Source organism: Anabrus simplex, chromosome 7, assembly GCF_040414725.1.
Source record: "Anabrus simplex isolate iqAnaSimp1 chromosome 7, ASM4041472v1, whole genome shotgun sequence".
NCBI classification, from domain to species: Eukaryota; Metazoa; Arthropoda; class Insecta; order Orthoptera; family Tettigoniidae; genus Anabrus; species Anabrus simplex.
The window spans coordinates 172,545,907-172,573,388 of record NC_090271.1 but is presented as its reverse complement, the minus strand read 5'-3'; the positions used below and the strand labels follow the sequence as shown (position 1 = coordinate 172,573,388).

Genomic DNA, 27,482 nt, shown 5'->3' with positions numbered 1-27,482 from the left:
GACTAAGGATTGAGTTTTGGTTGGCTACATTATTGTTTCTGAGGAAAGTGATGAATAGATCGAAGAGTATGTTGGGTTTCTCTGAGATTTCATTGAGATTGTGACTGGCGTTGAAGTATTGGTCTAGGTGTATGTAGTTATTTTCCATTATGTTGAGTAAAGGGCCCTTGTTTGCTAATTCGAGGATGTCCATGTCCTGTTCGATATTGGTAAAATTATGGTTATAATCATGCATGTGTTGGCCGATGGCTGAAAACCTGTTGTATTTTATTGCGTTAGTGTGTTCGTGGTATCTGGTATTGAAGTTTCTTCCGGTTTGTCCAATGTAGGATTTTTCACAGGTGTTGCATTTGATCCTATAAACTCCTGATTTTAAAAAACTGCTGGTCTTGTCCTCCCCCTCCCACCCCCACCCCACCCCAAGCCACCCCCACTCTCCCTAACCCCTTCCTAACCCGCATGTGCCTGCCCTCCTCTCTGCCCACATTTCACTTCCCGCCACCAGTCACACACCATCGGCTATACTACACACACTGCAGCGCGAGATAAGCGTCCTTTCACTTTATGTTAACCTTTTCCTATCTCCGTTTTTTGTTTTTACCGGCTTTCTCCATTTTAACAGGTCCAATTTGGTTTCCACTAAGAACTGAGTATTAATACATCCACGCGCAGTATTCACCTTCTTCTTAACCAGAAATTCAAAAATAACTTCACGTCCAACTATCAACAACGCAGCCGGTCAACACAGCTTTAATACACCAAATGCCTAATTTCTCTGCTTAAGCTGATCAGTGTCAAGCCGACTCGGCATTAAAAGAGTATCACTTTTTACTCTCCAGACTTTGTATATACTTGTATATATGTTTATATGTGTTATTTTACATTGTATTCTTTAGTACGAGGACTACTGATATCCATGAGTTTATATTTTTACAACACTAAGCACCGCACTTGTACTTTGTTCCAAACTTCTTTGTATATATATTCCTCGTATTATTATTAATTACTACTCACCTGTACCATACTAACATTTCTCATCTCATTACCACACTTCACTTTATAAATTATTACAGTTAAAAATAACATGTTTTAGGATTTGACAAAAACTTATGTATGCTTTAATATGGCTGATGATGACCCCTAGGTGGGTCGAAACTAGTTCCATGTAATTTATAATATTGTAAATACATATAGTATTGAATAGGTGGAAACCTTTACTGTGTTACTATTCATATGTTATTCCCAGTTCAATACGGACCAACAACATGAAATTCATAACCCTTGATGAATATGCCAAGAAAGCACTCAGATGGCTGTATTTTATTTGACTTCTTTCACTAAAATCACTACTGTTCAGCTCTGTTTTCTTATAGATTAATGTTTCAGCCACTTGAAGTTTTCTGTATAAAAGCTACAGTATATACAATGTTGAAAGCTGCATCAAAATCCATTTGGTAGTTCTCAAAATTAGCTGCACTAACATAAACAGGCTCCTACTAGGGACTTCATTTTATAATACACTCTTCTCTTGCTAATCTGGATTCTCAGTAAGCCAGCTTGTAGCTGTAATGTTAAATAAGTTGTTACAAATCAATATCAACATCTGTGCTACAGCTATCAACTGGACACCAATAATGTGCCAATGATTTTATTTGAAACTAGCTGGTATACCCATCGTTGACGGGCTAGTTTTTGTATACTTACAGCAGTAATGCCATCTAGTGGAAAGGAGTGGCAACAGAAAATTCACCTTAACTCATCTCAACTAACAACAATAGTCAGTGAGTGTAATATTATTGTTGATAAGTTTTAGGGACGTCTGACATTGTAGGCCATCACACTTTCAGTGATATTAAAGTATTTGACGCATAGGCTTCCACCTCACTCTTTTATGAATCCTTTCTGCCTCAGTCTTTCATACTTCTCATGGAACTGGAGTGTGTATGGTAGAAATAAGATAGGAACGGTAGGAGGGGGAATATTCATTCTGGTGAAAGAAGAATTTGTAAGCTACGAACAAGTTAAAGATGACAAACATGAAATTCTAGGTGTAAGGCTCATAACTAAAGATAATAGGCAACTTGATGTCTTTGGAGTGTACACACCGGAAAAGGGTAGCACTGACGCTGATTCAGAATTATTTAATAAGATAATCAGCTATGTGGGAATCGATATGGAAAGGAATGTGATTGTAGCGGGCGATCTCAATTCACCAAATGTTAATTCAGAAGGTAATGCGAATGACAGGAAGCATGACCAACAAATGGCAAATAAGTTAATATGGGAAGGACAGCTGATTCAGAAAGTGATGAAACCAACTAGAGAAGAATATTCTGGATGTGGTGCTGGAAAACCAAAGTAATAGATAGTATTAGTGATCAAGAAGCTGTTTTTGTTGTAGATAAAAGTAAATGTGATAAAAAGGAAGGTCTTAAAAGTAGGACTATTCGGCTACAACGATATGGCTGATAAAACAGGCATGAGGGAATTTTTAAAATGTAACTATGATCGGTGGAAAACAGTAAATAAAAATGTAAACAGACTCTGGGATGGGTTTAAAGCAATTTCTGAGGAATATGAAAACAGGTTTGTACCTTTAAAAGTGGTAAGGAATGGTAAAGATCCACTATATTATAACAGAAAAGTAAAGAGACTAAGCAGGAGGTGCAGGTTGGAAAGAAATAGTTAGAAATGGCTGTGGAAGTAAGGAGAAATTGAAAGAACTTACTAGGAAATTGAATCTAGCAAAGAAGTCAGCTAAGGATAACATGATGGCAAGCATAATTGGCAGTCATACAAATTTTAGTGAAAAATGGAATGGTATGTATAGGTACTTTAAGGCAGAAACAGGTTCCAAGAAGGACATTCCAGGAATCATTAATGACCAAGGAGAGTGTGTATGTGAGGATCTTCAAAAAGTAGAAGTATTCAGTCAGCAGTATCTATAGACTGTTGGTTATGAGGATAATGTCCAGAGAGATGATTAATACTGAAGAAGTATTAAAATTTACCTATGATAACAAAATTTACAATAACATACAAAAGATGAAAACTAGAAAAGCAGCTGGAATAGATAAGATTTCAGGCGATATGCTAAAGACAATGGGTTGTGATGTAGTACTATATCTGAAGTACTTATTTGATTATTGTTTGCATGAAGGAGGTATACCAAATGAATGCGATATTAGCCCCTGTGTATAGACAAAAAGCTGAAAACTCTAGGCCAATCAATTAGACATGCATTGCATGTAAGCTTTGGGAAAGCATTCTTTCTGATTATATTAGACATGTTTGCAAAATTAATAACTGATTCGATAGAAGGCAGTTCGGGTTTAGAAAGGGATATTCCACTGAAGCTTAACTTGTAGGATTCCAGCAAGATATAGCAGATATCTTGGATTCAGGAGGTCAAATGGACTGTATCGCAATTGACCCATCTAAGGCATTTGACAGAGTAGATCATGGGATACTACTGGCAAAAATGAGTGTAGTTGGACTAGATAATAGAGTGACTGAATGGGTGGCTATATTTCTAGAAAATAGAACTCAGAGAATTAGAGTAGGCAAAGCTTTATCTGACCCTGTAAGAATTAAGAGGGGAATTCCTCAAGGTCTTTATGTTTTCTTGTATATATAAATGAAATGAGTAAAGAAGTAGAATCAGAAATAAGGCTTTTTGTAGATGATGTTATTCTGTACAAATAAATTAGTTACAAGATTGTGAGCAACTGCAAAATGACTTCGATAATGTTGTGAGATGGACAGTAGGCAATGGTACGAGGATAAATGGAGTTAAAAGTCAGGCTGTGAGTTTCTCAAATAGGGAAAGTCTCTCAGTTTTAATTACTGTGCTGATGGGGTGAAAGTTCCTTTTGGGGATCATTGTAAGTACCTTGGTGTTAATATAAGAAAAGATCTTCATTGGGGTAATCACATAAATGGGATTGTACATAAAGGGTACAGATCTTTTCACATGTTTGTGAGGATATTTGGGGGTTATAGTAAGAACATAAAGGAGACGGCATATAAGTCTCTGGTGAGACCCCAACTAGAGTATGGTTTCAGTGTGTGGGATCCTCACCAGGATTACTGGATTCGGGAACTGGAAAAAATTCAAAGGAAAGCAGCTCAAATTGTTCTAGGTGATTTCCGACAAAATAGTAGCATTACAAAAATGTTGCAAATATTGGGCTGGAAAGACTTGGGAGAAAGGAGAGGAGCTGCTTGACTAAGTGGTATATTCCCAGCTGTCAGTGAAGAGATGGCGTGGAATTACATTAGTAGATGAATAACTTTGAGTGGTGCCTTTCTAAGTAGGAAAGATCAAAATATGAAGATAAAGCTGGAATTCAAGAGGACAAATTGGGGCAAATATTCATTTATAGGAAGGGGAGTTAGGGAATGGAATAACTTACCGAGGGTGTTGTTCGACAAATTTCCAATATTTTTGCAATCATTTAAGAAAAGGCTAGGAAAACAACAGATTGGGAATCTGTCACCTGGGCGACTGCCCTAAATGCAGATCAGTATTGATTGATTGATTGATTGATTGATTGATTGACCAATCAAAAATTCTATGTTTAAAATATATTTGCCACCAATTGCCATCAAAAACTCCACAGAGTCACAGTACAGTCCTAAAGGGCTCTCTTGGGTTACGTTTTGGATTGTCTGCCATCTCGCACTGCAGTCACATTCCAGTAAGTATAATTTCCCCCATTTTTACATCAGGTCAATGACCCATTCTTATTCTCTTCAGAAATATACATTCTTTGTGGCAGATCAAAACCATGACGATGGTCTGCAATGTATATGGGCTGACAGTGAAGAGAAGAGTGCAGAATCCATAATCGCATCCAGTCATTCATGAGACTAAAATTCTTAGGTACTAGATGTTCAGCTGCTGCAAGTGATGGGTGCCAGGAACAAAGCCAGTTAGTATGAAGATCTTCAATGTCTCAAGTGGATTGGGAGGTCTTGATTATGCAAGATTTTCTTGTACTCCCTTACAAGTGCATTTCTCCATCGTAGCGCTTGGTGGGCTCAGAACAGTGTGGAGGTGGATTGGGATTGATTTCATGGTGCCCATAATAATATGCATTGACTCATTTAACTGCCTATCCACCAGTATTGCATGTGCAGGCAAAACAGGAAAGTAGTATTCGGCAGTGGTGTACACAAGACCTAATGCTGAGGATTGTAGTGTGGTTGCAGAGGAACCCTGTGAAGTACCAACTTTCGTAATATGTTGTTCCAGTAAGAAGTTTGGCAGCTAATTTAGACAAATGCTCCTTAAAAGACAAAGTCCAGTCCAAGATTACACAAAGATGTTTAGGGTATCTGCCATGATTTAGGTGCCTGTTTTCAAAGTAAGCAGTAAGTTTGCATGTCTGTTATTCAGATGGAGTATTGACACTTCTGCTTTAGATGCATTGAGGCAGTCTCCACTTGTGGAAATATTCTCTCTTGATAGCTAAATCATTTGTCAGGACTACTTCTGCAGTTTTCAGGTATGCATGGTGAAATACTAAAACCTATTCATGATCTGCATAGCCAAATTTTCTTGACTGAGTGCTGGGAATGTCAGCAATATAATAGCTGAAAAATAGTGGAGTATGTGCTAAATCTCGAAGGACGCAATTGTTCGACTATCTTGATCAAGTACCTTCATTATTGTTGTTGTTGTTGCTGTTGCTGTTGCTGTTGTCGTTGTTGTTGTTGTTGTTGTTGTTCCACAAATGGTGCTGATGGCACCAGCAAATTCACTGGGAAAGTAGCCAGCCCATTAAATGCTCATCACACAACCCCTATATACTTTCCGAAACAATTAAAATATGATTATAATACAGGCAAGTTGGCCATGCAGTTAGGGGCACGCAGCTTTGAACTTGCATCTGAGAGATAGTGGGTTTGAACCCCATTATCAGCAGCCCTTAATCAAGGTCACAAATGTCCCCCTCCAGCTCCTAGCCTTGTCGTTGCTCTGTGTCAGTTCAGTGTAAAGAAACAAGTATCATAGAAGCCATTGACACCCTGGAACATGATGTAATGGAAAGTTATCTACAAAGTAGCCAGCTGGCAGACATTACAGGTGGTGGTGATTTTTTTAAAAATGAAATACAACTAGGCAACCATCCTCTATTAACACTAATCAGAGGGAAACATGGAATAGATCCAACACTTCAAAAAATGAAGATATCAGCCAAAGAAAGACCATGGCCATGAAGGGCGTGAAAATGGAGCACCTCCTTGTTCTCTAGTGTTCTAATATCATTGGGGTCAGAAAAGAACAAGAGTTGACCAAGGAAAGTCGGATAGGATAGATGAAAGCGAGGAGCCTGGCACAAGTAAGTGGAAGCAATACCAGGACCAAACTGAAGGCCCTGTGGTCACCAACCCATGCTCCCAAGTTAAGAGCCCCTGGGCCCGTATTAGTTGCCTCTTACAACAGGCAGGGGATACCATGGGTGTTATTCTACTGCCCCCACCCACAGGGGGACAGGCTACTTGTACTCTTTGTTGGACTGGCAAGAACTTACTACTGGAGCATGTCATTAATACAAGTTCTGACTTTGAAATATTAAAAGTATAAACAGAATTTAAACATAAATGGTTCAGTATTTTGAGACAATTTTCATCAATTTAAAAAAGGTGTGATGTGATAGAATCAATGTCATTCTTTGCTTAATAGTGAGCATATTTACAGGTATGTTACAGTGTTTAAAGGTGTTTGTCATTAGTGTTCAAGAGACTGAAAAGTTTTAAAGTTATTCTACATTAACTGAGTTAACACTGAAAGGTATGGCTTCCTCCGTAACAAATTGTTGGCATGGTTTGAGCACTCTATGATGGTATGTCTGGTCAGACTTTCCATCAGAAAAGCATATTGAATGCTTTTCCTATCACACATGGATTGAAGCAAGGATGTGTACTTGCCCTAGTGCTCTTTGCTCTGTACACGGCTGCTATGTTTTGTGATTCATCATGTACCAACACTTCTGGCTTTAATTGAAGGTATCGTCTTGATGGAAGTCTCCTCAACTTGACAACATTTTGTTCACATTGCTTAACTGATGTATGAACTGCAGTATGGTGATGATACTGCATCACCTGCTCTTACCCCTGGGGAGCTGCAGCAGTCAAGAGCACATATGATCGTTTTGGCCACACAATCAGCACACAAAAAGACAAGATCCTTGCCCAACCTGCTCCAGGGACTAGCCTTGCAGAGTTCAATGTCTCTGTCTCAGATGTAATTCTGTAACAGGTAGATCTCTTCTCATACTTTGGGAGCAAAAGCAAAGCAAAGCAAAGTCATCTCTGTACAGGCCATGAAGGCCCTTGGAGGGGTGGAAGGTAAAGGCTTCCACTACCCGTAACCTCAGCACGTGATGGGATTAGTTCTACGCCCGGCCTCCTTTGCCCCCAGGAATTAACCTGGTACTCAGTTTTGGTGTAGGCTGAGTGAACCTCAGGACCATATGCATCTCCAGAAGTGGAAATCTTGTTTCTTAAATTTTTCGACTTCCTGACTGGGAATCGAACTCACATCCTTTTAGGTGAACCGAGCACGTCTTTACCACCTTGGCCAGGCAGCCCCTCATACCTTGGGAGCATTTTGTTTAAACAGTGCACCTCAGAAGAAAATGTGGAAAACAGACTCCATGTTGTTCATTTGGCATTTGGTCAGCTATCCAACTGGGTGTTCAGGAATAAAGACCTCACAGTTCATACCAAACTCATGGTGTATAAAGCATTCATCATCACACTGTTACTCCATGGATGTAAACCATGGATTCTGTGCTGCCATGACATTTCAGAAACGTGAACGTTTTCATCGTCTGGAACTCCATTCAGTCTTAAATATCAAATGAGAGAACCATGTCTCCAATTTTGTAGTTCTTGAGAAAGCATCCATGAGCAGTGTAGAATCCCTTATCACTGGCAATCATTTTCGGTGGACTGGGCATGTTTGCCGTATGAGGAACACTGGGCTTCCTCACCAGTTCCTTTATGGGGAACTTTCCTCAGGCACATGACCACAAATCCAGCAAGTGGCCACACAGTTTGGGTCACTTAGCTTTCAGCTTGCATTCGGAAGATAGTGGGTTCAAACCCCCCCTGTTGGCAGCCGTGAAAATCGTTTTCCGTGATTTCCAAATTTCAAGCCTCAAACCTGGTACACACTTGCCAAAGATCATTTGCTTTAACACCTAGCCACCTCTGCTGCTGTTGAACAGTTTGAGCAAGAACATCACAGGCATGAAGAAGTTAAAAGACTCTGTCAGATGCAGCCTCATCCTCCTCCATCCATCACTTACAGTATGTGTATCTCCATGTTTCACATTAGAACTGGCCTGTTCAGTCATCAAAAGTACACTACATGCACAAACAGCAATGAGTGCTAGTGGATTGCAGGCAGAAGAAGTTTTATACTTGGAAATGAGTAGCAGCCAATGATGGTAACAGTAAGAAGAAAATCAATTAAACACAGGAAAAGAGAAGAGTCACAAAAAGATAAAGAATACAGGTGGTAAAAGACTAGCAACATAGGGCAAATACAGAAGTAGAAAAAGAACCTTTTAATCTTCCTAGCTTTTTACTACATAAGGTCTGAGTTGCACATGTTTATTATTTTCCATAACTTATGTTGTTATAATAAAATATATGAATACATAATTATGATAATCTATTCTGTAACTTTCAACATCAGCAAATCTAAGTAGATCACACATATTATCAAAGTAAAAAGTATATATTTCAACCAATAATTAATTACAAATCAGGGGCTGGGCTGAGGAGATCAGATGGTAGAGCTCAAATTGGCAAGGTTGATCCTGGCTCAGCCCAGCAGAATTTGAATTTGTTTCATGTCTGAAGATTTACTAACATGTAAAAGAACTTCTGGGAGACTAAATTCCAGCATCTCAGCATCTAAGAGTATTGCAAAAGTAGTTATTCGGATGTAAAACTAGTAACATTATTTGTCACAATGAGGAACGTTTTGCAAGAAATGCACATATCACTCAATTGTTTTGACAATCTGAATTATCTTTATAATAAAATATAAAATTACTATATTGTGATTAATTTAATAAATCATTCTCCTCATAATAATCACCATGAAAGAGAGGTCTTACAGGTGTAAAATGATTTTTGTGATTAACAGTTACTCAGATTTTTTTTTTTCAGATCCAGATTAAAAGTATTAATAAGCCTCTGGAGAAACTATATTTTCTCTTATTTCACATTTGTAAGTTCAAGTGCATAATAAACAAAATGTAACTGTGCCAATTTTCACATATTTCAGCTGCATAGCAATGTGGAAGGATTTGGAGGAATTAGTTCTTTCTGGAAATAAACTGCAGTATTTACCAGAAAACATCATCCACCTGGAGCACTTAAGAGTTCTTAGAGTCCATTCAAATAGACTACAAACAAGCCCCTGCTTTGCTAAGATGACATCACTTAAGGTAGGATGACTGCATAAGAAATATTACAGCATATTTCTCCGAGAATTCCATGTACGCCTGTGTCCTTCACTATGAATACTATTTCTGCATAGGTCTTGGACCTGGCTCACAACCAACTGGACAGAATAAATCTGGCCACACTTGTTCCTCCTCAGCTGCAGTTTCTCGATCTCTCATGCAACACCAGGCTATATGTGGACCCTCGGCAGTTCCAAGTTTACAGGTACAGTTGATCATTGATACAAGGACCCTTAAAATTCACATAACACTGCACAGAAACATAGAATGGCCACTTGCTTGCAGAAAAATTGTGCTGTGGACATGTATGGTTATAATAGGGTGACAAGACAACCTGTTTTTAATGGGACTGTCCATTTATCAGATTGTCGTCTCGTTGTCCCCATGAAACTCAAACGGGATGCTAAATTGTCCCTTTTTATTAATTCCAGTCCCATTTGTCCCTTTTTTTTAATAATGGCATAACTACAGTAGTTGTAGAAGCTTTGAATGTTAAATACAGGGAAGGATCTGCTAATGATGCATTAAGCAACCGTCATATTCTGAGATCGAATATCTGTACGCTGAGTGATTGACAACTGTAGTAGGAACTGGATTATCCGGACCAACTGGAACTAGGGGACATTCAGATAAGCAAAAATCTGAAAAATCAAATTCAAAATTTTATTGTAATAAATTAAACACCAATGGGTACAGTACAGTACAGCGCAGTATATGAAACATTTGTAAACAATTTATGAATTCAAAATTTTTTAAATTAGCTTAATAAAGTAAGTAAACTCATGTCCTCATTCTGAGGTGGCATTTTTGGACCAAAATAATTCTTATTGTCCACCGTTGTTTTCAGAAGCCAACTAACCTTATGCTTATATGAAAAAATGTCAAGTGGTTTAAAGAGGAAGAAACAGAAGTTGTAACTTGACACAACAAGGGGAAACTGGTTTTTTTTTTCTTTACTGCATATTATGCACTTACTCATCTTTGGCAATGATTATGTTTCGTTCATCACACTATAATTTACAAAAATGTGCATTTTAATGACAATCTCAACTGATAGAATTTAATACAAAATAATCCCATTTACAGAAGATAATACTAGATAACATAGAGTCCAGAAAGTAGTTTAGATTTCGAATGATAGACAAATGTATATTCCAAATGGCCGAGAAAAATCCAGGTGGTTGACGACCTCAAATACAGGTTGTGTAGCCCTAAACCTTGTATTCGAGAAACAGCAAATTCAGACCTCATAGTCTGCATTCTGAAGATGGATTCCCAAGTATATACTAGGACTATACTTTAAGGTCACAGCCACTCCTCCCCATCCAGATAACATTCATTTCATTAGCCACTTATTAGTAGAATATATCATACCTACAGCACATTTGTTTATGAATTTATGATACCGGTACTATATGTTACACACTACCTATAACTTAAGAATTAATTCAGTAATTCCTCTTCTTAATTTTGCAATTTAATGTAAATATGCTAGCATTTTGTCTGATATTTATTGAACAGAAACCAACGTCCCATGAGCCTGGTAGATGTATCAGGTCAAAATCGGACATGTCTTCCATCAACGCCATATCATGAGGGTGGTGGTGACTTGGAGCCACCTTGGAAGATTGGCTTCTCAGAAACAGCTGGCCTGAGAGAAAGGTTTGTCTCTTGTTCATTTCTTACTAGATAATTAATAATTTTAACAGAATATGTAGGATTAAGGGGTGCTATTCATAAACATTCACTAGTCCTACTTTAGCCTAGACTAAAGTTAGTCCGGACTAAGGCGGGACTAACTACGTACCAAGAATACCTTATTCATAGACCTGTATTATGTGCGTACTAAGTCAGTCTGGAGATCAACCTTGCACACTGCTGCCAAGCATTGCAAATTACTTGTGAGTATGCACAGAACTTGCAAAATGGAGCACAGCCGACTTGATGTATTGCAATGGAGATCTTGTTGACCGTGTTCCAAGACGTCGGAAACAACTGAGTAACAACTCGCGTTCATTTCCTATTCATACATGCAGACCTGACTGATAATAGACCTCGAAAAAAATATTTGGGAGACCAACAGGAGCAGAGAGGAAAATATGTTCTTCTTTCCATGAGTGGAGAAGGGATTACCAGTGGTGGAAAATCAAATCTACTTCCACAAATCCATATATCATCGCTGCCGGGACGAAACCTCCAATGAGAAATATTTTAGCTTAGAACTTTGGCCAGTAAGGATCTGTCATCTAAGGTGCAATATTGTGTGAATATTGTCAAGGCATTCTCGCTCTTCATAATGTATGTGCTGCGGGTCAGTATACAGTATCTACAAAAATAATATCACATAGGAGGTTTTGTCCTGGCAAAGATGATATATAAAAGAACATGTCCTGACTGACTGACCTTATTCATAATTGCCGAGCCAAAACTACTGGACATAAAGAAATGAAATTTTGAGGATACATTTATATTAAAATTTAGGTGCTCGCTAAGGGAGCATTTTTTGATATTCCGTCACTAAGGGGGTGAGAAGGGGGGTGAATTTTTAAAATGAGTATCTATATCTCAAAATTTTAATTTACAGATGTAAAAATTGATATTTAGTATATCCTTTAAAAATAAAGAAACATGTATTTTTTGTTTTTGGAAAATCCAATTATTTGGGGTTAAACAAGAGTGACAAATAGGGTGAATTTTTAGAAAGACTATATCTGCAGTATATCTCAGAAATGTAAAATGTTACAGACAAAAAAAATTGGTATTTGGAACCTCTTGTAAAAGTAAAGAAACATAGGTGATTTGTTTTTGGAAACTCCACTTAAGGGGAACTAAAAAGGGGGTGAAATTTTAAAATGAGCATGTCTACAGTATATCTCAAAAACTTAACATGTTACAGAAGTGAAAAATGGTATTCTTTATCTCTATTAAAAATGAACATGTATTTTTTGTTTTCAGAAAAACCACTTGGGTGTGGGGTAAAAATGACTGAAATTGAAGTTGATTTATTTTTATTAGGATACTGATATCTCAAAAACTGAAGACGTTACAGACGTGAAATTTGGTATTTGGAGTTTCCTTTAATAAAGAAATACATATTTTTTTGTTTTTGGAAATCCACTTAAAGGTGGGGGTGGGAAATTGAATAATTAGTTGAATTATTTTTATGAAGATACTGTTATCTCAAAAACAAAAGATGTTGCAGACGTGAAAATTGGTATTTGGAATCTGCTTTAAAAGTAAAGAAAGATGTATTCCTTTGATGTCAGGAAATCCAATGAGGGGTGGGGGAAAAGGATTGAAAAATGAATTGAATAAATTGTATGAGGATACTTACATCTAATAAAAACTAAAGTTGTTACAGATGTGAAAATTGGTGTTTGCATCTCCTTTATAATCAACAACAAAAAAAGATTTGGGGGGAAAATCATCTTGGGAGGTGGGGGTGAAAAGGAGTTGAATTCCTTTTATGAGGACACATATCTCAAAAACTGAAGATGTTACAGCCATGATAATTTGTATTTAGAAGATCCTTTACTAACAAAGAAACAAGTATTCTTTCCCGGAAAATTCACTTAAGGGGAGTGGGGCAGTGTGAAAGGAAGTGAAAAAAAGTGAATTCTTTTATGGGGATACTTATATCTCAAAACTGAAGGTAACAGACTTGAACATTGGTATTTGGAATCTTTTTTAAACATAAAGAAACATGACTTCTTTTTTTAGGGTGGGGGGAATCAACTTAACAGCTGTGGGGTGCAAAAGGAGTTGATACCAATTGATTTTACTGTTCATAATATTCTTGATTCTGATCATAAACTGATCATTTTTAATCTTTTCTGGGTTCATTTTCAAGAGCCATGTTTTCCTTTGGAGTACTTAAAGTTAGATTACAGTAGATTCTCCTGGTATATAAATAAAAATTTTAACACAATTGAAATAAACAATAGGAATGATATTGACAATGCAAGGTCAATAATGCACGGAAGTATATCATTCGTATCACCAGAAATCCCACCCACTTGTCTACGTGTGACAATGGTGCTGGTCACATTGTCAACAATGACAATGGCGGCAGATTTAATTTACCACCAAGTAGCGCCAAGTCTTTCATCTTGCTGCAGATTCCAGAACATCAACAACAATAATAATAATAATAATAATAATAATAATAATAATAATAATAATAATAATAATAATAATAATGTTCTGGACAGTCGTCAAAATGTGTGGACCGCACTGGAAATGGGTCCTGACAGGGTAATGACTACGAATCCAGTCCGGCCACAGGTTCGGTACTGCCAAGGCACCCAAGACGATACCACGCCGGATCTCCTCAACGATTTGATCCATATTAAAAATGTTTGTTAGGGACCCAACTGACCAGACGGAATACCTGGAGCTAGCCCGGGAAGTACGAAATCGATTGCTGGAAAGAAAGATTGAAAAATGGGAGGAACTTTGCCATCAGATCGCAAATTTTGGTGGATTATACATAAAATGTTAAGCATTCAATTATAAATTTCAGTATAATACCGTAGCAAAGCACAGGTATCTTGCTAGTTCAAATATAGAGAAAATACATTCATTTTCTTCAATTTCTTGAAAACATATTTATGCTAATATTATCTTCCCAGTTATTGATGATTTTGCATTTATAAATTTATTTAATTTATTTTGTTTTTTGCTAGTGGTTTTACATTGCACCAACACAGATAGTAAGGTACAGCCCCAGCATTTGCCTGGTGTGAAAATGGGAAACCACAGAAAACCATCTTCAGAGCTGCCAACAGTGGAATTCGAACCCACTATCTCCTGGATGCAAGCTCACAGCCGCATGCCTCTAACCGCATGGTCAACTTTAATAGCATTTGATAATATCATGAATGATGCGTAAAAGTTATCATTCCATACCCGAACAGGGGCCTACATATCAATGTGTATCCATACAACAGATAACATGCTGATATTGCAAATGTACTGGTGGTAATAATGTGACAGGCAAAAAATTAAGATGATTTCATAGACCATATTCATGTCAGTTGTTAAAGCTAGCTGATTAAATGCAGGGTAAATATATTTTGATGATTTTTTTAATCCAGTGTCACTTGGTAGGCCATGGCTTGCCATGGAGATTTGTTTGGTTTATTAATTTTATTACCTAAACATTTAAAGAAAACCATCCTTTTCTGTTAATATAAATTTGTGCGTTTTCCCCTCCAGAAATTTTAATCCGAATGTGTGTTCCATCAATGGTCCCAATGACCTAGAACAAATTTATAATGATGATTACGACTGATGGGGAGTGAAGCACATAGCCTACTTCTGTTGAATAGCACAAAGGGATCTGCTCAAGCTTTTACGTCCCCATCTGACGGATGAATCACCATCAATAGTGTCATATGCCCTCACTCCATATGAGCAATGCGGAGAGGTTTGGAATTTAATCCAGGCTTTTGGCATGCAATCTGGTGATAAGAAATTGTATACCACCACCTCCACTATCCTGCTGGCCAATATTCTGATAGTAAAAATATTTTTGATCTACAGGACTCAAATTGGCTAACTACATTGCCAGACCATAATACAAACTCAGCGCCTTAACAATCATGGCCACCACACTAGTTGACTTACGCATGTCATACAGGGCATTGCTGCAGTTAATAGACTAATACAATTCAAATAATTATTTGAGGAAACAGAGTAAAATCGTGAAACTTTGTCATTGCTCATCTTCCTTCTTCTTCAGCAGGGAACTTTGCGTAATGAGGTAAGAGCCTAGTGGCCTATTGTTTGCATGCTCATATAGGTCAGGACGCACAACTGCTGTCAGATCTCTAGTATTAGTCTTCATAAAACTATATCTAGTCATAAAACTGGTATTGTTGTACTTCAGGAAGATAATCAGTCATATTCCATACATTTTCATATGTCTTTTCTTCTCCCTTATTTCGCGATCTAACTGCAACTTCCGCAACATGGAGGTTGTATGTGAAGTTAGTCCTCGGTTAGACTACCTCTAGACCAGGACTAAAGTTACTATGGGCTAAAGCCGGATCATCCTCGGACTAACGCGAAAAGATGTCTATGAATAAGAAAATGTTTGTTTGCTTTAAGTTGGCTTTAGTCTGGATTAAAGATGACTATGAATAACACCAGAGATGACCATCTGTACAATGAGTAAACCAACGATATGCCTTCATGTATTCCCAACAAGTAAACACACAATGGAGAATATAATCTGTGTCATACGGGAAGTGTTTTGATTTTGAGAGGCTATTTGGAATTGTCAAACCAAGTAGCTGCTTTGTGGTCATGTTGTGTTATGCCACCCACTCAGTGCACTGTCCTCCTCAGAAATATTTCGCTGCGTTAAATATCCCTTGCATTAAGCCAAAATATTTTTACTTCATAGAAATGACCAAAACGGAAAAGCTTACCATTTGACACAGACAATATATACCATACATAGAAAGATAGGAATAAGTAATGAAACACATAATAGGATAAACACAATGACATGTCAGCATTGGAAGAGAGATTAATTGAAAAGGAGTTAAAGACAAACATGAAAATGCAAAAGAACGAGGATAATCTCTATATCTTTATACATTAAAATCTTCAAATATATATGTGATCTATGAGGAGAAGAACGTTTCTTCTCATGCCCACTGAGCTCATTTCTCCTTCCCAGTTTCAACTTGGCAGGCTTCATCGCTCAATGATCGACCATACTGACAGATCTTTTAGTCTTGTGGGAAATGTGAGATAAGAGGAAAGACAGATAAACACAGGGAAGGGGACAACAGGTGTTTAAGATGCACAAGTCTTCACAGATGTGCCCTAATTACAGTTTTCTATTAGTTTCCCAAATTCATCACTTATCCTCACTTCTCATTCTTTCCTAGTTTTCTTGAACCATATTTCAAAGAAACTATTCTATGAGCACATCATATTATTATCATTATTATCATCTTACTAGACCATGAGTTATTATAGTAATGAAGTATGTCTGAAACAGAGTTTGTTTTGATCTTATTTATATTGCCTCATATTTATATAAATCGTCGTCATCATCATCCTCATAATCCTTTTCCCTTTTCCTGCTTCTGCCAGGTCAGGCATGTATGACACTTCTCCACCATTCCTCTTCCATCATTTTGTCCTAGTCCAGGTTTCTTCTTCTTGCACTCCTCTGTATCGAATTGAACTTAAATCTCCATCATCTGTTTTCATGGTTTTTCTCCTCCATCCTCTTTACATGTCCAAACCATCTTAGTTTATTATAGAATTATAATTACCAAACTCTAAGCTTTATATATATATTGGTTGTTCTTATGAAAATTCACTTTGTTTGTCCAGGTTATATGTCACTCAAATCCGTCTGCCAGCATTTTGCAACACAGAAGGATTGTTTGGTTTGTTTGATGGAGGTAATAATAATGATGTACCAAGCATTCTCACCAAGGCCGTCCCTCGCATCCTACTTGAAGAACGTACAGTCAAGGAAACTGCTAATGAATACATGAAGTACACAATGCTATCAGCACACAGGTACTGCTACTTCTTTCTTTATGGAATATGATGGTAACTAAATATTCTACAAGGAGTGATACTGTGTTGTTCACTAGTGTCTAAAACCCTACAGAAAAGAAATATATATCACTCTTAAAATTATTTTTCAATTTGATACTGTTAGACTTCAAATTATAGGTAAAAATCTTTCTTCTTTATTTTCAATCAGAGAACTGAAGGAGAAGGGTCAGAAGTATGGTGTATGTGCCACACTATGTCACATTACACGGACCAAGGTGAACACAACTTCTACAGCAAATGGCTTTCTACCAGGAGGACCTCGCTACATCCTACGAGTAGCTAGCATCGGAGAGGCAGGAGCTGTTCTCTGTCGGCGTTCAGAGGGCATAAACCTGTCCCGGAGACACAACACATCTTCAGGTCCACAAGTATGTCTCAAAATACTTCCAAGATTTAGTAACATGCAGTATTGTATTTAACTAGGACTAGATATATCTGAAAGAAAAAATGAGGACAAATTTGAGATTTTAGTAAAACATAAACTTACCCAAACTTTACATTAGAAATATGAAGATTGTCCAACTATGGGCTCCTTCATGTACCATACATATTTTTCTGAGGGTATAACTTTTAGCATATCTTCATCAATTTCTATTGGTCCATAAAAGTCACAGTTAAATTAAATTTTTGGAAAATATTTCATGCTTTCCATCTTCACTCTGCTTGCTCCTGATCTCCAACAGTTCTCCATCAGTGAGAAGATTTTTTCTGCATATCACCATGCTAGTACAAAACTATGATATCTGCAAAAATAATTTTATTGAGAAAAAGGGGTTTGAAGTTTTCTTCAACTTTGTATTAGTTTTTTGACAGTGTGAAATTCTATAGAAAATTTTGAATTTTGGATACTTTTCAGTTGATTGGATAATGCATAATATTGTTTTATTTAAAATTACTTGTTGTGTACTAAAGGCTCACAAAAAAGTCTAAAATGCAAATGTCATGGTCTTGCACCAAGTGATCTGTGAAAATTATTTAGATGACCTCTGTGACAATGACCATTTCCCAATTGTTCTTACTTTGTTGAAACAGAAATCCATCAAGGCTCCTCCCCAAGCTGTCTTTAATGACCTGAATAGCCAGAGCATAGATGATGATATAATTTATTTCATCAAAGTTATTCTTGCTGCTGCAAAAGTGTCTATTCCATCTTTTTCTGCAACTCCTCGATAAAAACTCATTGCTTGGTAGATAGCTCTTCATACCCATTGTTAGCCGGTATCCAGGGTCAGTAGATACTTACACAGATGATTTGAAGGCAGAAGTGGAAGAATATTGTGCACTTAATGTCAATAATAAGAGGTTTCTTTTCTTCTCTACCTGAAACCTGTAGCATGTACACGACAGAGCTCTATGCTGTCCTTGAAGCTCTGCGGTAAGTGCTGTCCAGTGAATGTCGCCACTTTCTGTTGTGTAGTAACTTCTTGAGCTCATAACAGTCTATCAATTCGTGTTTACCATGGACCTTCTTGTGTAGTGGATCCAGGACCTGCTGGCCGTGTTGTGGATGGTTAGCACTAGAATTACGTTTCTATGGCTCCCAAGCCACGTGAGTAAAGCAGGAAACAAGTTAGCTGATTAGGCTGCCAGGGAAGTGGTCACATTGTTCCATTTGCCTTACAAGGTTCTAGCCAGTGTTATTTGTTCTCAGCTGAAATATTTGGTAATGTCCTATAGGGAGATGGAGTGCCAGGCCATCCCTCTAGAAGACTTCCATTAATTCATGTCTCTCTGAGAAAAGCAGTGGCATTATGTTTTCTTCGGATCGGCCATGATATAGCAATGCACTCCAGCTTACTAAATGGAAAAGATTCCTCGGTGTGTACTTGCGGCAGTCGTCTGACCATAGGACATATCCTTATGGAGTGCACGGACCTAGCCAATCTGCATCTTAGTCTAAAACGTACAAGTACCACCTCCCTCATTCTATGAGATGACGAGCAGTCAATAGACCTCATCATTGATTTTATGAGGGACAGTGCTTTCACTGACATCCCACATTGAAGCAGGTTTCCAGAAAAATGCAAGACCTCAACTGCATTCATTGATCTTACAGCAGCATTTGACACAGTCTGAAGGGAAGGATTAATTTACAAGCTTCTCCGAATTATACCCTGTAGGACCATCATGCAGGTTATAAATAATATGCTCAATGACAGAAGATTTTGAGTGTGTATGGGAAATGGTATGAGTAGAGAAAGGAACCTCAAAAATGGATTACCTCAATGATCGGTACTGTCTCCTACTGTTCAATTTGTATATCTCCAATCTCCCAAAAACATCATCACAAAAATTCTGTTATGATGACGAGCCACTCAACATCAAGACCTCAGTGTGACAGAAGAAGTGCTACAAAGAGACTTGATTTCACTTGAAACGTACTTCAAAAAATGGTGACTGAATCCTAACACTAACAAAACAGAAGTGTCATGTTTTCACCTGAATAATCTCCAAGCTGGCATTAAACTTCACATACGTTTTTGTCATTGTGAACTTCGGCACAGCTGGTATCCAAAATATTTGGGCATTACACTTGATTGCACATTATCTTACAAACAACATCTTATGAATCTGTCCCAAAAGCTCAAAACACATGATAATATCCTTCAGAAATTGTGTGGCTCAAGTTTGGGTTTATCAGCAAAGACTTTAAGATCTTCTGCTTTGGGACTGGTTTTCTCATCTGCTGAGTACTGTGCACCAGTTTGGCTGAATAGCCCATACACAAGACTCATTGATACTCAACTGAAGGCTAGCATGTGGTTAATATCTGGTACTATCCAGTCCACACCCCTTTATTGGCTCCCAATTCTGTCAGGGATAATGCCGCCTGATTTAAGAAGATCAAATGCTCTCATACGAGAGTTCAAGAAGATAGAAATGAACCCTCAATTGCCTGTTGCTGCCACATTGGCTGATGGGAATTTTCACCCTTTAGAAGAATGCAGAAGTCGCTGGAAAGTTGCCACAGACAGTTCCTTACACAACATCTTTTCTGGTGAACATCTTCCTGGTGGACATCATCTACCGCGTAAGACTTGGACTACTCTGAATCGGGTGAGAACAAATCATGGATGATCCAAGGATGCCCTTTATAAGTGGAAATATATTTCATCACCAGAGTGCGACTGTGGTGCATCTCGGCAGACGATCCCCCATATTGTAAGTGAATGTACACGACGTTCCTACACAGGGAGCCCGAGTGACTGTTTGGAACCAGCAGAGGAAGCCATACAGTGGATCACCCAACTGGTCATTCTGCTATAAAACATGCTTCTTGTCTGTGTATATTTGTAAATATTATATACTTGCGTATATGAATCTAACTTGTTGCCATATGCCAATAATAATAATAATAATAATAATAATAATAATAATATTGCTAAAGAAACCAAAGAAGCATCCGTGGTGGACTCAAGAATGTGATGAAGCCATAACACAAAGACAAATCACTTGGCAAAGATGGAATTCCCTGAAGAATCCAGAAAGATATGAAGACTTTCTGGAGGCTAGGAAACATGCAGCGAAAGTGATCCGCCAAGTAAAGCGCACATTTGACAAAAACCAACTGACACAGATCGAGCAGGACTTCAATAAGAATAATACTAGGGATTTCTATACAACCTTCAAACACAACCTCATCAAGTACACCCCACCAAGTCTACACTTCCGAGATCAAAATGGAGAAGTTGCCTACAACGACAAGGATAACTGCCAAATCTTGGCTAAATATTTTGAATCTCTTCTTAACTGCAAAGAACCAGAATCAGAATTCACCTTTGAAGAATCCAGACATCCCAACCCAGACTCTTCTCCCCCCACAAAAGAGGAAATCAAACAGATAATTACATCATTAAAGAACAACAAAGCACCTGGAGAAGATGCGATAATTGCTGAACTCTGGAAGGCTGCAGGTGAAAAGGCGATCGATAAACTAACTGAGATCATTCGCGAGATCTGGGAAACAGAGAAGATCCCAAATGATTGGACAGCAGCCCTGATTCATCCCCTACATAAGAAAGGTGACAAAACAGATGTAAACAACTATTGCGGCATCTCCCTTCTCGCAGTGACATACAAAATTCTCTCCAAAGCCCTTCAAACTCGGGCAGAAGAGCAACTTGATTCACAGTTGGGTGAATACCAAGGAGGCTTTAGAAAAGGACGATCTTGTGCAGAGCAGATCATGAACCTTAAGTCTGTCCTGTCGTACCTAAAATCCAGGAATAAGAATTTTGTAGTTACTTTTGTTGACTTCCAAAAAGCCTACGACTCCATAGACTGACACACACTCCTCCGCATTCTGAAGGAAATGGGCTTAGACAACAAAACGAGAGCTATCATTCAACAGACCTTAACCAGCACTACGTCCAGGGTGAAATTCAGGGGAGAAATTTCGAACGTCTTTGAAATCAAGACTGGTGTTAGGCAAGGGGATGGACTATCACCGCTTCTCTTCAACTGCGCTCTGGAGAAAATCATTCGGGAATGGCGCAAGGAGATGTGCAAGGAAGAGGTTGAGAATGGCCTTAGAATAGGATATAAGAAAGATGATCTTATCATAGACTGCCTAGCTTTTGCAGATGACCTAGCGATCTTTTCTGACTCCCTAGATACTGCTGAAAAACAAATTAACCAACTGAGAATCCAAGCAGCAAAAGCTGGCCTCCAAATCTCTTTCCAAAAAACAGAGTTTATAACCAACATCAAGCCAGCCCCCAGAGAGCTCATTGTGGAACAGGGAAAAATCAAGCAGGTGGAAAAGTTTAAGTACTTAGGCGAGTGGATAGTATCTAACAACTCTGAGAAAGAAGCAATCATGTGCAGAATCAACAAGATGGCGGTGGCATATCAGCTGTCTAGGAATGTCTACAACAAAAGATCAGTGTCCATCAACGCCAAGCTTAGGCATTATTGTTCGGTTGTACGCCCGGAAGCACTGTACGCAGCAGAATGCCTTGCAATGAACAGAAAAGGTCTGATGGAGAAGCTAGAAGCTAAAGAAAGAAAAATCCTGAGAAAGATTCTTGGACCAATCAAAGAAAATGGTGAGTACAGGAGACGACACAACAGTAATCTGTACCAACATATGGAGAGGATAACGGACACGATTCGGAAAAGGAGGATTAATTTTTATGGCCATATAGCACGCATGAGCACACAGAGACAAACCAATAGGATCTTTTCCTACTTTCTTAACAAGAAAACCAAGGGACCCTGGTTTATCGAAGTTGAAAAAGACCTTCAAGAAATAGGAATCACACTCGAAGACATCCAGAAACGTGCTCCTCTCCAGAAAAAGCTCCAGGGATACAAGAGGTTCCAAGAAAGGCCAAAGTTAAAAACAGGTAAGAAGTGGACTGATGAAAGGAAGGAGGCTCACAGAACGAGAATGCGTGAGTACTGGGGAAGAATTAAAGCTCAAGGATGCAAACGGTTGAAATAACGTGGTCCACAGCAGGCCGAAACGAAGAAAGAAAAGAAAGAAATAATAATAATAATAATAATAATAATAATAATAATAATAATATTAATAATAATAATAATAATAATAAAGTTCTTATCTTTATTTGTTTTTAAGTTTTCTCCTATTGTTAAATATACTTTTACTCTTTTGACTATGATTTTAGCTAGTTTTTTTAATATTTTAATTTTATTTGAGTTTTTAAGCTGAATAATACATGATTTTACTTCAAAGACAGTGTCTTATTAAAATGTATTACAATTTAATGTTTTAAAAAAATCAATTTATAGGAAAAAAGCATTGCAAATTAGATCCACAGTCTATTTTAAATTCGTAAACATTTTCTTCATCATTATCATTTTTTAAATCCTAGTCAGTGGGTAAATTTTAAATTTGAATCTATTATTTCATTTTGTCTAATCTTTTATCATCAGGGGCTGATGACCTAGATGTTAGGCCCCATTTAAACAAGCATCATCATCATCATCCATTTATTTGATGTGCTATTTATTTGTTACCACATATGGTGCAATATTGAAACATACTTGTGGAAAATACTGTAGGACACACTCAGCATGCAAGTGTTCCTACTAGCAACTTCCAATGATATCATCTACAGATTTTTCTGAAAATAAATTCTAACATTGTTTTGTTATGGAAATGGTTCAAAAGTCCTGCACGCTCAATTTGCTGATCTGTTTGTTTCCAATGTGCAGGTATTCATTCCTTCCCAGGAATGCAGCTTAGTGTGGCATAATTTACTCATTGGATCCAATGTAGATCGGATGTGGGTCCGGTGTTGATCTGCTCCACTGGGAACTTCATTCATTAGGGTCAGCTTCCTTCTCTAATGTAATAATGTAACTTTGATCTAATTCTTTTGGGTGCAGGATTTTTCTGTTTTTTCCTCAATCTTTGGACTTAAACATCTCACAATGAAATGTGGTAATTCTTTTCTGGCTCCACATGTTCTTTCCCCTTTGCATGGCAAGCCTGTTTCAAATGTGTTAACTCATTTCTAATTTGTAAATCTTACTCTAACAATAGAAGATAGCTCCTTGATAGATAGTTCAGACTTGTGCCTTCAAATCTTTGTTATGACATACCTTCAGCATCATGAAGAATTTACTTCTACTCTGTGAAGTGGTTTTTGAACAGATACTGTCATGGTGGTAAAACTTTTAAGATTTCCACAACCTTGAGATGTGTTTGTTTCCTTTGATCTAGTTTAAGTTTGTCATTCAAATCCCTGTAAATTATTTGCCACTTTATCCCCTTGGCATTATTATTATTCCTTAAAATGTTTGTTTTGCTCAAGTTTAGGGAAAGATTAAAGTTTGTATCACATTTCTGTGCAGCTGAGCACCTAGCTTTAATCTTTTGGTTTTAATGTAATTCTTTTAGGTGATGTCAGACTATAGAAAGCTAAGCTCTTGTAATAATACAAATTTAATTCTTTCAAAACCTTATGGTTTTTATATCATGTGTGTAGATTTTATTCTTTTAATGAAGCATATACCGGTACTCTGTTAATGTGTGAAGTAGGTCCACGCATGTCAATCGCATAAAGGAAGCGAGAGAGTGAACACGATGGGTGGAATCAAGCAGCTGAACAGGTATTCAGCAAACGTGGGAAATTAAACCAGAAAAGCCAAATCCGTGCCTCCCTCCTGCGCTACTCCTAAGATTTTATGTTTCATTGGAACAGACAAACACCTTCTATGCGTGGACAATATGTTTTCACACTGGCACTTCACACACTTTGTGGACAGAATATAGACATATAGACATATACCAGTACTCTGTTAATGGAGTCTGTGAAGTAGGTCCACGCATGTCAATCGCATAAAGGAAGGGAGAGAGTGAACACGATGGGTGGAATCAAGCAGCTGAACAGGTATTCAGCACATGTGGGAAATTAAACCAGAAAAGCCAAATCCGTGCCTCCCTCCTGTGCTACTCCTAAGATTTTATGTTTCATTGGAACAGACAAACACCTTCTATGCGTAGACAATATGTTTTCACACTGGCACTTCACACACTTTATGGACAGAATATAGACATGTCTATAAGAGTAAAGGGTCCTTCGGAAACTATCTCTATTTGTGACTGGAATCCATAAAATGATGTTCCTAATCTAGGTAGGTCAAAGCACTTCCACATCCTATCTTTTTTTCTTACCTTGTCTTTTATAGCTTTCCATTCTCTCATTTATGATTAACTTAACAAATTAACAGTGTTAATGTTAACCACATTCTGCTACCACTTGTAGGGCTATGAGGTTACAGACAAACAATAAATGACATTCTTAATTTACACGTACAGTAAGTAAAAGGATGGGAAGCTACAAAAGAAAGGATGTGGAAGTGCATGGGCATACCTAGAGGGGGCATGTCGAGTTTTGTAGGTTTCAATCATAAATAGAGATAGTTTGCAAAGGATCCCATATTACAAGCTTACTGTAGTTCGACATGAACTGAAAGAATTGTATTAAAACCAAAAGTATTAAAGCTAGGTGCTCTCCCCCTTTTCCCCTAACACTACAGCCCCCTCTTCTGATATCATGGTCACCATAATACCCTTCCCGCCTCTGCTCAGTGCAGATATCCATACCTCTGAGCAGAATTCCTTCCCCCTTCCTCCCTCGGCATGAACCACATTATCTGCACAACCCCTGTTACTCCCTCAGTTTCTTTATAAATCTAGCTCTAGCTACATTTAAGAATTTTGTTATATTTGTTCCTTTATCTCACTCTGTATATAACCAAGATGTCATCTTATAGCTTTCCCCTACCTTATCCAGCTCCGTCTTACTTAGTAGTTTAATCTTTATCTCCTCCAAAGCTCGGCATTGATTGAAAATATGCAGGTCCTCCCACCTCTCTCCATATAACGCACGCCTATCATTATTCTCACTACTTACCCATTCCCTGTTCCTCAGAACTCCCAATACCCACCAACATAAAACTCTCTTATCCCTTCTACCCTCAAACTTAGTTTTCAGGTTTATTACTTCCACCAATTTATTTAATACTGATAAAGACACTCTCTCTCTACATTCCCTTATTAAACTCTGTCTTTAAATATTTAGTAGTCTTCCCTTCATCCTTTCCCATATCCATTTATTCCTGCCTCACCCCCAAACATCTCCATATACCCCCAATCCAATCTGTTGCAACCATTTTTTGCACTTATTCACCCAGTAACCTTCATTCATCATACCTTTCTGAAAACTAAGCGTTTCTTGTACTAATACCCCACCCTTCCCTTCCTCCAATCTAATCCAATACTTGAACACCCTCTTAGCTATTTCAACCTCCATCGATACTTTACAGACTAATCTGGCACCGGCATTGGCTGTACAGTTCAGGAGGTCCATCATGATCTTACTAAATTTTGCAACCACCTGGTGTAGTCCACCCCTGCCCTCCTCCATCCCCCATACTTCCACCTCAAATAGCATTTTGCCCATTACCAGTGATTTAAATACTGTTTTCTGAATTTTGTATTTAACATCTGGTAATTTCTTTTCTAATACTCCCACTGCTGCAAGCGTTCCTCTTCCTTTAAATTTAGCCCTCCTACACTGTTCTTTCCAAAAACCATTCTTACTAATTATTACACCTAGATACTCAATTTTTACCCCTGGTCTAATTTCTTCCTGATCTAGCCTCCAGACTTCCTTATTCTTTCTCTCACACCTTTTCCTACACACCATTATCTGAGTCTTACTTACATTTACTCTTTGAGAGACCACTTCCTAGTACACTCAACTACCTTGTCCAACCCCTTTTGCAACCCACTTGCCGTCAAAGCCAAAATCAATAGGTCATCCACGAATAGCAACCCCGGAACCTCCATTTTCCCTATCCAAGGACATTGCCATGTCTCTCCTCCATGGCCCTCTAAAATATTATTCATAAATAATAAAAACAATATTGGGGATAGCTTACACCCCTGTCTCATGCCACTCTTTGATACAAAACACTTACTCTCCTTCCATCTTGCAATTTAATCATCACAAACACTTCCTCATAAATTGTTTCTATTGCCACCCTCATTTTCTTCGACATTCCAACCTCCCTTAATCTCAAAAATAGCGCCTCCTATTGACCGTATCGAAGGCTTTTTCTAAGTCAACCGCTGCTACATATCATTTACGCCCTGCTATCCTCATGTATCTTTGTAATCAAGGTGTCCAGAATCCAAACATTATTGACTATGTTCCTTCCTTTCCTAAATCCATTTTGAAACTCAGATATCCTACTATACTGTTCCACCCAATTTGTTATCCTATTCGCCAAAACCCCTGTGTACACCTTCAACAACACATCTAGGAGTGTAATTCCTCTATAGTTGTTAGGATCGCTACTAGCCCCTTTATTTTTATAAATAGGGCATAATACCCCCTTCCTTCATTCCCTCGGAAATTTCCCTATTTCCAACAACCTATTAAAGAATTTCACAATCCCTCTCAACATCAGTTCATTTGCCCCAACCTCCTTCCACACACTATTGGAAATACTGTTCACACCTCCTGCAGCCTTGGGTTTAGCATTTTTTAATACTCTCATTACTTCCTGCCTTGTTATCTCCTCATCCAATATTGGAATTTCTACTTCCAACTCCCTTCCTACATATGACTTGTCTATTTCTCTACCCAATTTCCCCTCCTCTTTTAAAAGCCTTTTAAAACTCCTAACCCACTCGTTTTCTCCTTTTTTGCCTCTTACCCACCAGTTTTGTTCTTCTAATCGTGTTTATCGACTCCCATATCCTCTCAAATTTCTTCTCTCCACAATATCTATTTATTTTTTCGGCTTCTACCTCCTTCCATCCTCTTTTCTTCTCATTCAATACCTCCTTATATTCCCTTCTCAATTTACAATATTCCTTCCCTTTTTCTTGCTCCCCCTCCTTCCTAAACTCTGCTAGGG

At 37.9% G+C, this 27,482-nt stretch overlaps 1 protein-coding gene across 1 annotated transcript in view; it reads left to right on the top strand.

The window, feature by feature from the left end:
- Positions 1-27,482, top strand: part of Phlpp (PH domain leucine-rich repeat protein phosphatase) — a 317,236-nt gene that overhangs the window by 273,113 nt on the left and 16,641 nt on the right. The window contains exons 13-17 of the mRNA XM_068228737.1: positions 9,311-9,473; positions 9,566-9,696; positions 11,013-11,153; positions 16,848-17,039; positions 17,230-17,449. Of these exons, the coding sequence (XP_068084838.1) occupies positions 9,311-9,473; positions 9,566-9,696; positions 11,013-11,153; positions 16,848-17,039; positions 17,230-17,449 (847 nt within the window). The remainder of the gene's footprint in view (positions 1-9,310; positions 9,474-9,565; positions 9,697-11,012; positions 11,154-16,847; positions 17,040-17,229; positions 17,450-27,482) is intronic.